Below are 13,078 nucleotides of genomic sequence, written 5' to 3'. Positions count from 1 at the left end.
GATCATTCTTACAATGGTATGAAATGAAATTACTATTTATAAAAATTTTATATCTAAACCATTCAGTAATTGATAAACCTTATAAACATTCACCTAATATTCTTTGTGACTCAGACAATGCATTCAGTGTATTTATCCCATTGAATCCTGGGAACAGTCCAAGTAAGTAAATAATAGCACTAATTTTTAATTCTAATTTGTTATATATGACAGCAGAATGCATTCCAATTCATATTACACATATAGAGCACAATTTTTCATATCTCTGGTTGTATACAAAGTATATTCACATCAATTCATGTCTTTATACATGTACTTAGGGTATCAATGTCCATCTCATTCCACTGTCTTTCCTACCTCATGCCCCCCTTTACTTCCCTCTTACCCCTAAAAGCACTATTTCCATTCTACCAACATGGACTATAAAACCAAGAGAGGTTTAGTAACTTGTACTGAGTGGCACAGCTAGTAAGGTGTGGAGATGAGATTCAAAGCCCGGCAGGTGGACTCCAGAACCCTTACCAATTAATGTCTGTACTCTCCAATTGGATTATATTCTCCTTAAAATCAAAGGCAAAAAACTAAGTCATCTTTTATATTCAAATCAAAAAATAATCAGAGGAATTGTGTGGGGTTTAGCTCAGTGTAGAGTATGTGCCTAGCATGCATACACTAAGCCCTGGGTTCAATCACCAGCACCCATCATCATCATCATCATCACCATCATCATGTAATCACTAGCACAGAAAACAAATCATTGTGAGTGATCAATCATTGCAGATTTTCATTACAAATTTAGAGTAGATAATATGTGACTATGTTCAAAATTCTAAAGATACTAAGTATACAGAGAAATGAAGAATTTCTCCCAACCCTGTCCATCATCATCTCACCCCATACCTTTCCATAGAGATAAACACTGGCTAAAATTGACCTGCACTCTTGAAAAGTCCATCCAATGGAAGTGCTCACATGTATGTTGATACATTCTATTGTCTTTAAAAATCACAAATGGTAGAATGCTTTTTCCTTTTTCCTAACAATATGTTGGATATTGCTCCATGTGACTAAATTAGAGTTTCCTCATTCACTTAAAAGATAGTTTCATATTCATTCATATGGATAGTCAATCATTTCTTTAATCATTACCTTTGTTGCTTATTTTTGTGGCTTAGGAGTTCTGAGAAGTATTAGAAATTTAAACTTTAAAGAATGACTTTCAGCCCAATTGAAGTCATCAGATAAATATTAAATATTTTTATATGAGTTGCTGTGGCCATAAAAATGAGTTTAAATCTAGTGAGATCAATATGACATGTATGTGTATAACACAAAGTCACTATCAATGCTATGAAAGAGGTAGAGCTTGCTCCCAAGGTTTTGGCACGGGTGGGGTGGGGAGGGGGGAATCATAAAACAAATTTTAAGGACATGTACAATTGTGACAGCCAGAGAGCTAGCGGTCTTTCTGAAGCCCAAACGGGCAGAAGGAGCTACATTGAAAAGTGAAAACCTTGATCACAGATAGGACCATATGGTGCACAATAAGGAGATGTTATGTGATTCAATTTGGTTAGACTAGAAGGTATAGGAAATACGATCCAGAGAGAAAAAACAGCAAGGATAGGAGGAGACATTTATGATATTTACATTCACTATGATGGGAAGTAGGGAGTCATTGAAAGCTTTTGAGCAGATGAATGTCATAATTGGAGCTACATTATAGGAAGATTAGCAAATGGTTTGAGCCGGGTGTGGTGGCACATGCCTATAATGCCACAGCTGGGGAGGCTGAGGCACGAGGATCATGAGTTCAAAGCCAGCTTCAGCAAGTGTGAGCCGCTAAGCAACTCATTGAGACCCTTCTCTAAATGAAATATAAAGAAGGGCTGGGAAAGTGGCTCAGTGCTTGAAGGCCCCTGAGTTCAATCCCTGGTACCAAAAACAAAAAACAAAAAACAAAACAAAACAAACAAACAAATAAACAAACAAAAAACACCACCAAATGGTTTGGAGGAATGACTGGACTGAAGGAAGGGAGATCAGGTAGCAGACTTTTAATTAGTTACGTGATATGATGATGTGATTGCATTAACTGAATAGTAAGAGGGGAATATTAAGGAACAAAGAAAGGTAAATCTGATTTGGGTAGATACACTTTATTTTGATAATTATTGATTAGCTATAGAATGTGAACATTTATCTGTTTTCAAATCAAAACATAAGCTTTCCTTTGTAAAGAATTAGATTAGAACATTAAAATGTTAGTATTTCTTTCATGCTAAACATATTTTTCCCACTTTTATGGTTTATCAAAATTTAGCCGGACAATGGTGGAGCATGCCTGTAACTCCAGTAACTCAGGAGGGTTACAAGTTCAAGGCCAGCCTCAGCAACTTATTTCTCAAAATAAAAAATAAAAAGGGCTGTGAATGTGGCTCAGTGGTTAAGCACCTCTGTGTTCAATCCCTGGTACAAAAAAAAAAAAAAAATTAATTGGTGTCAGAGGAGGGAATGAGGGATAACCCAAAATAGGGACATCAATAATAGCGATAATGCACGATTATAAATTATCAATAGTTGATGGTGGATGTCCTTTCCCAATACACAAAGAAGCTCTAGCGACAGGGCAGAGATGATGGCCCTTTTCTAATACCGCATTTTGCCTCTTTTCCTTCAGCTTTGCTTCTAGTCAGGGAGAAAGATTTTCCTAGCCCCTGCCTCTGCATCCAGAGGTAACTAGATGGAACCTCAGGAAAAACAAGCGGGCTCTTTGCTCATTTTCCCTTGGTGGCAGCCAGTTCTACCAGTCAAAGAGACAAGTTGAGCTCAAGAGCTCATTGAGAATGGAGGTCAGAGGGTCACAGTCAACCCAGAGGGACAAGAAGGCCCTTTCCAGTGTCATTCATCCTGGGACTACTGAATTGGGTCATGGTGGGAGGCAAAGTCCTGCCACAGCCGCAGGTTAGAGAGAATGTTGTCACCTCATCCCTGGGCTAAGAAAGGTCTGTGGGTCATTTAGGTTATGGCGGCAGGCCCCATCTTAAGGACAGGCAGAGTTTGCTCGGGTGGACTTGGGATCTGTGTTTGCTCTCTCTCTGCTGCCTACGGGAAGAGGTTGCAACACGCAGCTCCCCGCCCTCCCCAAAACAGTGGCTAAAGCTTCACCTGCTCTGGGAGATTTTTGGATCACAGGGAGAAGTTTGAGCTGGGCCAAAAAAGGAGGAGCTTAAACCGGGGTGCAAAATCTGGGAACCTGACTGAGCACAGGTTGGGGCCAGGAGGAGGAAAAAGAGACGGGAAAGAGGTGCCCACCCTTCCGGTAAGGAGACCCCGTGATCAGCTCCCTCCAGTAGCCATCGCGGCCAGCCCTGGACCTTATATAAAGGCACAGGGGGAGCCCAGGAGTTCACAGCGCTGACAGTTCAGGGCTCGAAGCGCCAGGCGCCCCAGGCATCATGGGTTTGTCCCTACAACCCCGGAGTTTAATTCTGTACCTCTCCAGCCTTCTCCTGTTCTCTCCAGCATGCCTGGCAGTAAGTGTGCTGTTCATAAAACACCTTCTTTTAAACAGAAAGCCGAAACATAAGAAAGCAAATGGTGACTAGTGACATTTCGTACTTTTCTCCTTTTAGTATGTGGCTACCAGAGACAACTGCTGCATCTTAGATGAAAGATTTGTAAGTAGCGTTTATGTTTCTTGCGTTCTGTTGGAGAGGGGAGGAAACAGGAGCAATTCTTCCACAAATACCATTTAATGTTTTAAAAATATCGTTGACCTATTACTTTTTTTTTTAATGGATAGGTTTTAAGTGTTGCTCTTGTTCAAATGTCTGGTCCCTTGCTGCTTCTGTTTGCAGGGTAGTTATTGTCCAACTACCTGTGGCATCGCAGATTTCCTGTCTACTTACCAAAGCAATGTAGACAAGGACCTGCAGAGTTTGGAGGACATCTTAAATCAAGTTGAAAACAAAACAACAGAAGCCAAAGAACTCATCAAAGCCATCCAGATCAGCTATAATCCAGATCAGCCAAAAAAGCCAAGTGAGAAACTAAGGACTAGGGGCCACCTGAGAAAATTGTTCAAGAAGTTCTTTTGTTGTTGTTTTGTTTGCTTATTTTCTGGTTTTGGTCTCCTCTTACAGATATGATAGAGACTGCCACCCAGAATTCCAAGAAGATGGTAGAAGAGATTATGAAATACGAAGCATCGATTCTAACACATGACGCTAGTATTCGGTAAGCATTTTGGCTTTCCTTTGCTCTCCAAGACAGATTTAGTTTTGATTACTATAACATGTTTCAGTGAAAGTCTTTTTAATCTTTTTTTTTTTTTTCATTTTAAATGTCCAGTTGACATTATGTCTGTCTTTGACCCAATGAGCTGGGAGGTTTTTTGTGTGTGTGCAATATGAATTATAGTGGATTATAATTGCTTTTATTTATGGCATTGGGGATCAAACTCAGGGCTTCGTGCATGCTAGGCAAGCAATCAAGCACTGAGCTACATCCCCAGTCCCAGTAATTGCTTTCTAATAATTACATTGGAGAAAGGTGTTCTAAATATATTTAAATGTTTAAAATCTAAATGTCCCTCACCTCCTACTGGTCTTACAGTGTAAAAATCATACACATGGGCATTTGGGTGTTGAAATTAAAATTCTCTTTATAAAAATGTCAACAAGTCAGTGGTAAGAAATTATCAAGCAGAGTCATAAGAAGGATCATGACTACGTAGGTAAATTATATTGAAGGTGAGTCAGAAAAGAAATATCTTAAGAGACTTAAACAAACATTGTAAAGCAATGTGTTGATCCTGGCACAATGAACCTACAGTTATGTATTTTCCTCCTATCATGTGGAAATAAAATACCTGTTCCTGGCTTCCTAGAGTCACATAAACTTTCTAACCATAGAATCTCAGATAAAGTTGTAGTTTCTTCACCATTTTTTTAAAGAAAATTGATCTCAAAATTCTGAGAAACTGAGATCTATGATGTCTGGGAAGAAGTGGCCCAGGAGAGATTTTTGCCTCTTTTTGATATCAGAAGTCTGTTGTTGTGTTTATTGTCACCAATATAATTTGCATTATGAATGCCCATCATTGAAGTTAAGAAGACCATTGTGCAGAAATTGTCTAAGAGTAGAGAAAGAGGGTGGTCCAATAGTTTTTCTTCCCTTCTGTTTTTCAAAGTTAGAAACAGAGGTTTATGCACAGTAGATAGTTTTCGATCATTTCTGAATATTTATAAGCAACCCTGTGAGAAACTGCAAAAGCAGGGTTTTTACTTCCCCCAAGCTTTTTCCAGACCTGTGTAACTGGAAACACTAAGAAAGATAGGAAAGTGTCTAGTTGTATATTTTATGTATGGTAATACCCAAGATACTTTTTGCAAGTAAGTTAGAGATGGAAGCCCATTAATAGGTCCTTGGTAGATTACCAGGTGAAAATGGATGACGCTTCAACAACACATGGGAATTTTGAGCAGAACTGTCCCTGCTTCCAAATGGCCAGGGGGTGTCTCCCTTAACCAGGCCCATCTCACGTGGCTGTTACCTGCTCTCCTTTAAGCATAAACTGAAAATCAGAATGACCACTTAGTGATGACCTTTGTATATTGACATGGACTTTGTTATTTGTGTTCAGAGTTGAGACTTTATGTCTGTTTCTGGATAAAAAGATTCTGGCAAAAAATTGTATTCCTGTTTTTATTATTTAGGGAAGCGGGTGTGGAGTTGATTTCCTTGCCCATAAAGCTTAGCATTTTAATTCATTTCAATTTATTAACATAATTTTGCAAATTTCCCCAAAAGGGAAGTCTTAAGAAAATAAGATAGTAGTTCTAAGAGAAAATACAAAGTTACTCCAACGAAAGGAATGCTTATCTTTTATTATCTCGTTGTTTACTTTATAGATTTTTGCAGGAAATATATAATTCAAATAATCAGAAGATCCTTAACCTGAAACAGAAAGTAGCCCAGCTTGAAGCCAAGTGCCAGGAGCCTTGCAAAGACACAGTACAAATCTATGATACAACTGGGAAAGGTAAATGAGAGGTTTATATTGGGATCATGTTCATCAAAGCAAATAGACAAAGTAAAAGGGAATGTATAGGAATAATGTAGAAAGTGTCTAGCTTTCCCCTCCACTCTTCCCCGCCTTCCTTTTTTTGGGGGGGTGGGGAAGTACTGGGAATTAAACCCACGGGCACTTTACCACTGAGCCACATCTCCAACCCTTCTAGCTCCTTTTCTTTCCCTCTTTCTTTCTTTCCCTTTTTTCCTCTTTCTTTCTTCCTTCATTTCTCTCTCTCTCTCTCTCTCTCTCTCTCTCTCTTTTTCTTTCCAACAGGGTCTTGCTATGTTTCTGAGGCTAGTCTAGATCTGCAATCCTCCTGCCTCAGTCTCCTGAGTCTCTAGGATTATAGGCATGCTGCTCCTTGCCTAGTGAGTATCTAGCTCTTAAAGTGTCTAAGGATTCCAATAGTATAGAGTATTCTTGAGTAGCAAACAATAGTTTGAAAGGACTGATGATGTAAGAATGTACATAATGTAAATTATATTCCTCTTGGGAAATGAAGAGTTGAAAACAGGTTCATTTCATCTCATTTTTGAGGCTAGCACAATCTTACCTGGATTTAAAACCACAGTAAATGTTTCTTATTTTCCTTTTTCAGATTGTCAAGACATTGCCAATAAGGGAGCCAAAGAGAGTGGCCTTTACTTCATCAAGCCTCTGAAAGCGAAGCAGCAGTTCTTGGTCTACTGTGAAATTGATGGCTCTGGAAATGGATGGACTGTGCTACAGAAGGTAATTTTCCCCTTTCATCTGTGTTTAATAAATGTCCACATTGGTGCTGCCATATGACAGATGCTTGTCAAAGTACCTTGTGAACATTAAATTACTTAACCCTCAGGAGGGAACTGAGGATGACAGGTAGAGTAACTTGCCCCAAATCACATAAGTAATAAGTAACAGAGTGAGGATTTGAATCCAGGCAGTGTGGTTTCAGTGTCTTGGCTTTCACTCAATATGGCTGGTGTCACTGCTGCAGATTTATGATGGCACATAAGCAAAGTCCTTTGGTCACAAAAAAATAGAAGAGACCTCTTTCATCAGATATATTAAGACCAAGAACCGCCATCATAAGAAGAAGAGCCCCCCCCCCCAGAAGATACAGGTGGGCTACTCCAAGGCCTCTTGTGGCCTCTGCCAGTCACTGGGAGCCACTGAGGATCCTGGCTCCCTTGCCTTATTTACTTCCTGCCACTGTTAAACTACTGGTGCAGGGGCACTCAGAGGGCTGCATTCCACCATCAGCACATGGAATCAATAATGTCTAGCTCGAGTTCTGAAGTCCTCCAGGGGTCTTTTTAAAAAAAAAAAAAAAACCTACCACTAGTTCAGAATTCACCATGTACTGAGCACTCTTTAAAGTGTTTCATTAATATCTATCATGAAATCCTCACAGCAACCCTAAAAAGCCCGATTTGATAGATAAGGAAACCAAGGCATCTTGCCCATGTCACTTCATTGCTAGTCAATACACTTATAACCTCCATATTTTTGACAGGATGTTGATGATATTTTCTTGACATGCACCAATATCTGTTCTCTCCCCTTGTGCCATTCTGTAATTAGAGACTGGACGGCAGTGTGGATTTCAAGAAGAACTGGATTCAGTATAAAGAAGGATTTGGCCATCTCTCTCCTACTGGCACCACTGAGTTTTGGCTGGGAAATGAGAAGATTCACTTGATAAGCACACAGTCTCAAATCCCGTATGCACTCAGAGTGCAATTGGAAGACTGGAATGGCAGAACCAGGTACTGTGCAGAAAGAACTTTAAGGATTTTTTTTTTTTTTTTGTAGAGGTCATCCATACATGTGCCCTTTCCAACTCTCAATAGATGGATGGCAAAAAACAGCCTGGTATATGTGAGGAACAGTTTGGTTCTTGGGCAGTCCAAAGAGGAAGGTTCTCTTTGTAATGGATCTGAATGTTTTTGTATAATTTACTTACCCTGGAAACATTCAGAGCAATAGCTAATTGCTGAGATTTTAATAGGTACCAGAAAATGAGCATGATATTAAATCTAATTTAATCAAAATAACCATCCCAAAAGCAGGTATCATTATTAATCCCACTTTATCAACTAACATTGCTGGTAAATGGTAGAGGTGGGTTATGAATTCAGGAAGTTTGACTTCATGAGTCTCCTGAATGAAAGTGAATTCAGCCTCTTTAGATTTCCCATTTGTTTAATAACCACTCATTCTGTCAGCTCCTTGGTTATCATAAAATAAAATCAGCTGGCTCCCTTGGTGATCTACAGCCCTCTCTAGACTTAGAGGTACCTGAGAATTTTGAGTTTGTAGACCTAATTCAAGTGAATAAAAACATTCAACCATCTTACTATGTTTATGGAATAATGAAACAGATTCTGTCTCTAAACACAAAGATTTGTTATAGTTGTTTTTTTTAACTCTTCAGGTGGTATGAAAGTACTATAGTCAGTAGACTTTTTCCTATAAGATCATCTCCCATTTTCCTAGTATTGTAGATTAAGGAAGAAGGTAAAATATTTTCTGGAAATCTCTGTTCATTCCTGAGACTCATTATTCCCTCCACTCCATAGAATTTGATTTCTTTCCCAATTTTTCCCAGTGGAGAATCTCTCTCTGACTCCTATAGCTCATTTTTTTGTGGACTACACAGGTACTGCTTAGTTTCTATGATGTCCTAGATAGCCCTCCTTCTTGCCTCTGCCCTACTGCCTTGGGAAAGAAGACCCTGTTTAGACCTTACCCTTCAGGTGGTATGAATGGGTAAGGGAACTAGCTGTATCTCCTTCCTGAGCATTAACACATGCTCATCATCAGATCATTAGGGTGATCTATGATAGCATTGTATGCAAGGCTAAATACTAAAATAGAAAGGGAAAATATGAAATTAGTCAAATTTTGGTTTCATTAGGAACCTATCTATAAGTAAAAAAGCATTCAAATAAGTGAAGTGTTTACTTTTCACTGAGACTCCTTGAAGTCTTCTAGACCCTTCCTGAGCAGAGTTGCTGAACTCTGAACTGGTTCACACATTTGTAGAAAACTCTTCTCAATGTGCCTATTTGTCTTAAGAAACAAAGTGACAAAGCAGCTGCCTGAGGGAAACGGGACCTTCTGAACTTCCTGAGGAGGCTTAGGATGTGACGTCTCTATTTCCTTCTTCACAGTACTGCAGATTATGCCATGTTCAAGGTGGGACCTGAAACTGACAAATACCGCCTGACCTATGCCTACTTCATTGGTGGAGATGCTGGGGATGCCTTCGATGGCTTTGATTTTGGTGATGATCCTAGTGACAAGTTTTTCACATCCCACAATGGTATGCAGTTCAGCACCTGGGACAATGACAATGATAAATTCGAAGGCAACTGTGCTGAACAGGATGGATCTGGTTGGTGGATGAACAAGTGTCATGCTGGCCACCTCAATGGAATTTATTACCAAGGTACGGCTTTCTTTCTTAGGTTCCAAGTGAGTGTAGAGTATGTACATTTTACAAAGTGTAATAAATAGATACAAAGTAAAGAGGAATAATTGTAAGGATAGTAGGTCTTTTATCATATAGGTCTTTATTTGAAACCAGAATTGGAAAGTACCAAGACTGTGCATAAAATAGGACAACCACCTACTACAAAATACCCAGTGGTTTGTCATTATACCTAAAACTATCACCATCAGACTTGGAACTTTGGGTTACAGTATCTCCTTTAGACATACCATATATGTGATCTGGATGGGCTAACATTACCATATTTGTACTTATTAGCACATTAGCCTGGCTCAGCTTCCCGTGAATTATATGTATCAGATACAACCAGTGAACAGTGGGTAAGTGTCTAAAGAAGTGGAATGAAGGAAAGGAAAGTACTATTAAGGGCAAGGATTCATGAATGCATGAGAAAAGTCATGCTTAGGGTTTGTAGACACTTATTTTAGGATGGGGGAGGCTATGTTTTCTATAAGGGTGGACTGATTTGGACCACTGGTTTGACTTACTGCTCAGCAGTTATGTCTGGGGAGGCCCTACAGATGGATCCTAAAGGATTCATTAGCAAACATAGAATATTGCTACTCATCTCGTCTACTTATAAGCAGCCTTATCTCTAGTAGCCATTGTCCTACAGCCAACTTTAAATCTTCTCAAAGATTCTTTAAAGTAACTTGGTTTCTCCCAACATTTTTATTTATTTATTTTTTTACTTGGAGAAACCAATATATCTTTGCACCAGGAGAAACTATGTTTGGAAGAAACTCTCTAGGAAGGTGCTTGATCCAGATGACCCAGGGTAGCCATGTAGATAGACTTTAGTCCACTCTAGTATTAGACTCAACCATCCCCTTACAAAATCATGAATTCTGGTACCTAGGAACAAGAAGGCATATTAATCTAGTTGCTATAGAGATTATAATAAAGATTAAAATAACATTCCAGAACCATTTTCTAAAACCTCTTTTCAATTAACCAGTAGAATCGTGTTGTCCCATAACCACAGACTACCTGATCTGGAATCTTGGGGCTCCTGCATTCTAACCTACCTGAGGAAAGACTGTCCATAATAGCTGAGTCCAGGATGGTGAAGCTTAGGGAAAGAGAGAGACCAAGTAGGGAACTTTGTTCTGGCTCTATTAGCAGTGAATAAATTTAGAGAATGGCTGTGACCATGAAGCATGCTTCAGATAGACAGCATTGTCGAATACTAAATTTAATTATAAATTGAGATTTTAGGAATCTTTAGAGACACTTTTCGTTAATAGATAACACTTGCAAACTTGATGAAACTGGCAATGCACATCACAGTAGACATTTCTTCTTAGACTGTCTGAGGAAAGCAAATGCAAGAGTAATGATTTGTGTGTCCACTACTCTTTTTAGGTGGCACTTACTCAAAAGCATCTACCCCTAATGGTTATGATAATGGAATTATTTGGGCCACTTGGAAAAGCCGCTGGTATTCCATGAAGAAAACCACCATGAAGATAATCCCATTCAACAGACTCTCCATTACAGATGGACAGCAACACCACCTGGGGGGTGCCAAACAGGTCAGGCCAGAACATGATGTTGAAATAGAAGATGAATAAATCATTTTTCTCAGAGATGGTAGAGTGATAACTGTTAATTTCTATGGACTCACACAATGTTTCAGACATTTTCTGAAAGTCTTTTCCTATCTTCCTTTACTGTATTTTTTAATTTTAATTATTCTTAAAAGGATATTTGGGCTTCAATGAAAAATAAAAATTCACACCAGACTGTATTCCAAAATTACTGAAATCAGAGTTATTTTAAAAATTGCTTATTTGAGGAGATAACATTTGGACTTATTTCCTAAATATATAAAAATAAAAAACTATGGCTTTTTTTGCCTTGTTATGATTATTTGTCATTTTATTTTGTTGCTTTTTTGGGTTTTATTATTTCATAAATATTTTTGTATGTACTAATAAAATAGGAGAAAATTTTAGAGTTTCAAATGCCTGAGTATGTTTTCATGTATATTACCCCCAAATCAGTCATATTTAATTCTTCTTTTTTAAACAGAGAATTATATCTTTTTTAATGTATTCTTTTGTTTTGTTATATATTCATAGGCCGGAGACGTTTAAAAGACCATTCAAAAGTGATTTGATTTTTTAAAGGACTTTATCTGAACAGAAAAATATAATATTTTTCCTATGGGACAATGGACTTTCAAAGCCTCACTTCATATTAAGAGTAAAACGAACTCACGTTGAAAACTCCATTAACAGTTTTGTGCTGGTGGTAATTTATCTACATGCATTTCAATAAACATTTTGTTTCCTAAGACTAGACACATGGTATCTTTTATTGAACATTAAAAACCATCACTTTTCATCCACTTAGTCATTACAATTGAACAGTCATCAGTTTTTGCTGAACTCACCCTTGATGCTAAACATTGTACCTGACTGGGGGAAATTACAGAGGAAATGAAGTCATGGCTTTTCTCTTCAGGGAATATGAGACACTTGAAGTGCTGTAACCCAAAGTGAAAAAAATTGATATAAGAACACATCAGGTAATTCAGGTACATGGGACCCAAAGAGCAGCTGGCAACAGAAATCTGCTGAGGGATTCTTCCAGCAGCAGTGTTGAACTTCAAATACAGGCCACCACATGGGTTCAATCAGAGAGACCTACAGTTCAGAGCAAAGCACTGTGAGGAACCATCTGCTCAGTCTCTCACTGATGAACCAGGAGGGGAGGGGAGTGGAACCATCTCCTCATTCCAAATCAGAGATAATGATACTTTAGCAGCTTGAATTCAGAAGCTGCTGACTATCTAAGGAAGTTCATAAATCTGTGTAACTTGACATTTGGTTGACTGCATAAAGCTCTAAACTGATTTTATGAAGGAAGTATCTAATTGATCTGAAGTCCTGAGCTTTGGCTTTGAATTGTCTTCCTTCCCACAATTTCTTTCCTAATTCCCTCATTTTCTGGTTCTCACAAGTCCTGATTTTAAAATAATCTTAGAGGAAGTAAAAACAAAACAAAACAATAAATCAACTTCTAGGTATACAAAAAAATGCTTGTGACTCTTTGGAAAATCGGAACATGGATGGGGGGAAGTGGGGATGGGAATGGGAAAGACAGTAGAATGAATTGAACATCACTTTCCTATGTTCATATATGAATACAGGACCAGTGTAACAACCACAAGAATGGAAAGTTAGATTGCATGTGTGTATGGTATGTCAAAATACATCCTACTGTTATGTATAACTAAAAAGAACAAATTAAAAATGAAATAAGAACTTAGATTCATTGTTTGCAGTATTCATTTGTCTATGCATGCACAGTGTTCCTTCAACTCCCATTTATTGAGTACCTTCAATGCACTAGCTCCTGTGCTAGACATTATGGGTGTGGCACAAAATGTGCTCGCCATCTTCCTCTCTCTCAAGCCTATTCTTTTCCATCAGTTCTTATGTTCCAAAAAGACAAGGACATCCTCTAGGCTTTCTCATTCCCTCCTCCTTCATGTC

The 13,078-nt window shown here is 38.5% G+C and overlaps 1 protein-coding gene across 2 annotated transcripts; it reads left to right on the top strand.

The window, feature by feature from the left end:
* Positions 1 to 3,269: 3,269 nt before the first annotated feature.
* Fgg (fibrinogen gamma chain) lies at positions 3,270 to 11,879 on the top strand. 2 transcript variants are annotated; one of them, XM_015484498.2, is made up of 10 exons: positions 3,270 to 3,536; positions 3,636 to 3,680; positions 3,861 to 4,044; positions 4,146 to 4,239; positions 5,916 to 6,046; positions 6,678 to 6,811; positions 7,643 to 7,827; positions 9,235 to 9,512; positions 10,941 to 11,110; positions 11,660 to 11,879. In XM_015484498.2, the coding sequence occupies exons 1-10, from the start codon at positions 3,459 to 3,461 to the stop codon at positions 11,672 to 11,674; spliced, it is 1,314 nt and encodes a 437-aa protein (XP_015339984.1). In that variant the 5' UTR covers positions 3,270 to 3,458; the 3' UTR covers positions 11,675 to 11,879. The 2 variants fall into 2 exon arrangements, with proteins under 2 accessions (XP_015339984.1, XP_015339983.1); XM_015484497.2 differs by having other exon boundaries at positions 10,941 to 11,879.
* Positions 11,880 to 13,078: the final 1,199 nt, after the last annotated feature.

This window comes from Marmota marmota, unplaced genomic scaffold (assembly GCF_001458135.2).
Source record: "Marmota marmota marmota unplaced genomic scaffold, marMar, whole genome shotgun sequence".
Lineage (NCBI taxonomy): Eukaryota > Metazoa > Chordata > Mammalia > Rodentia > Sciuridae > Marmota > Marmota marmota.
This window is presented reverse-complemented; position numbering and strand designations above follow the sequence as displayed.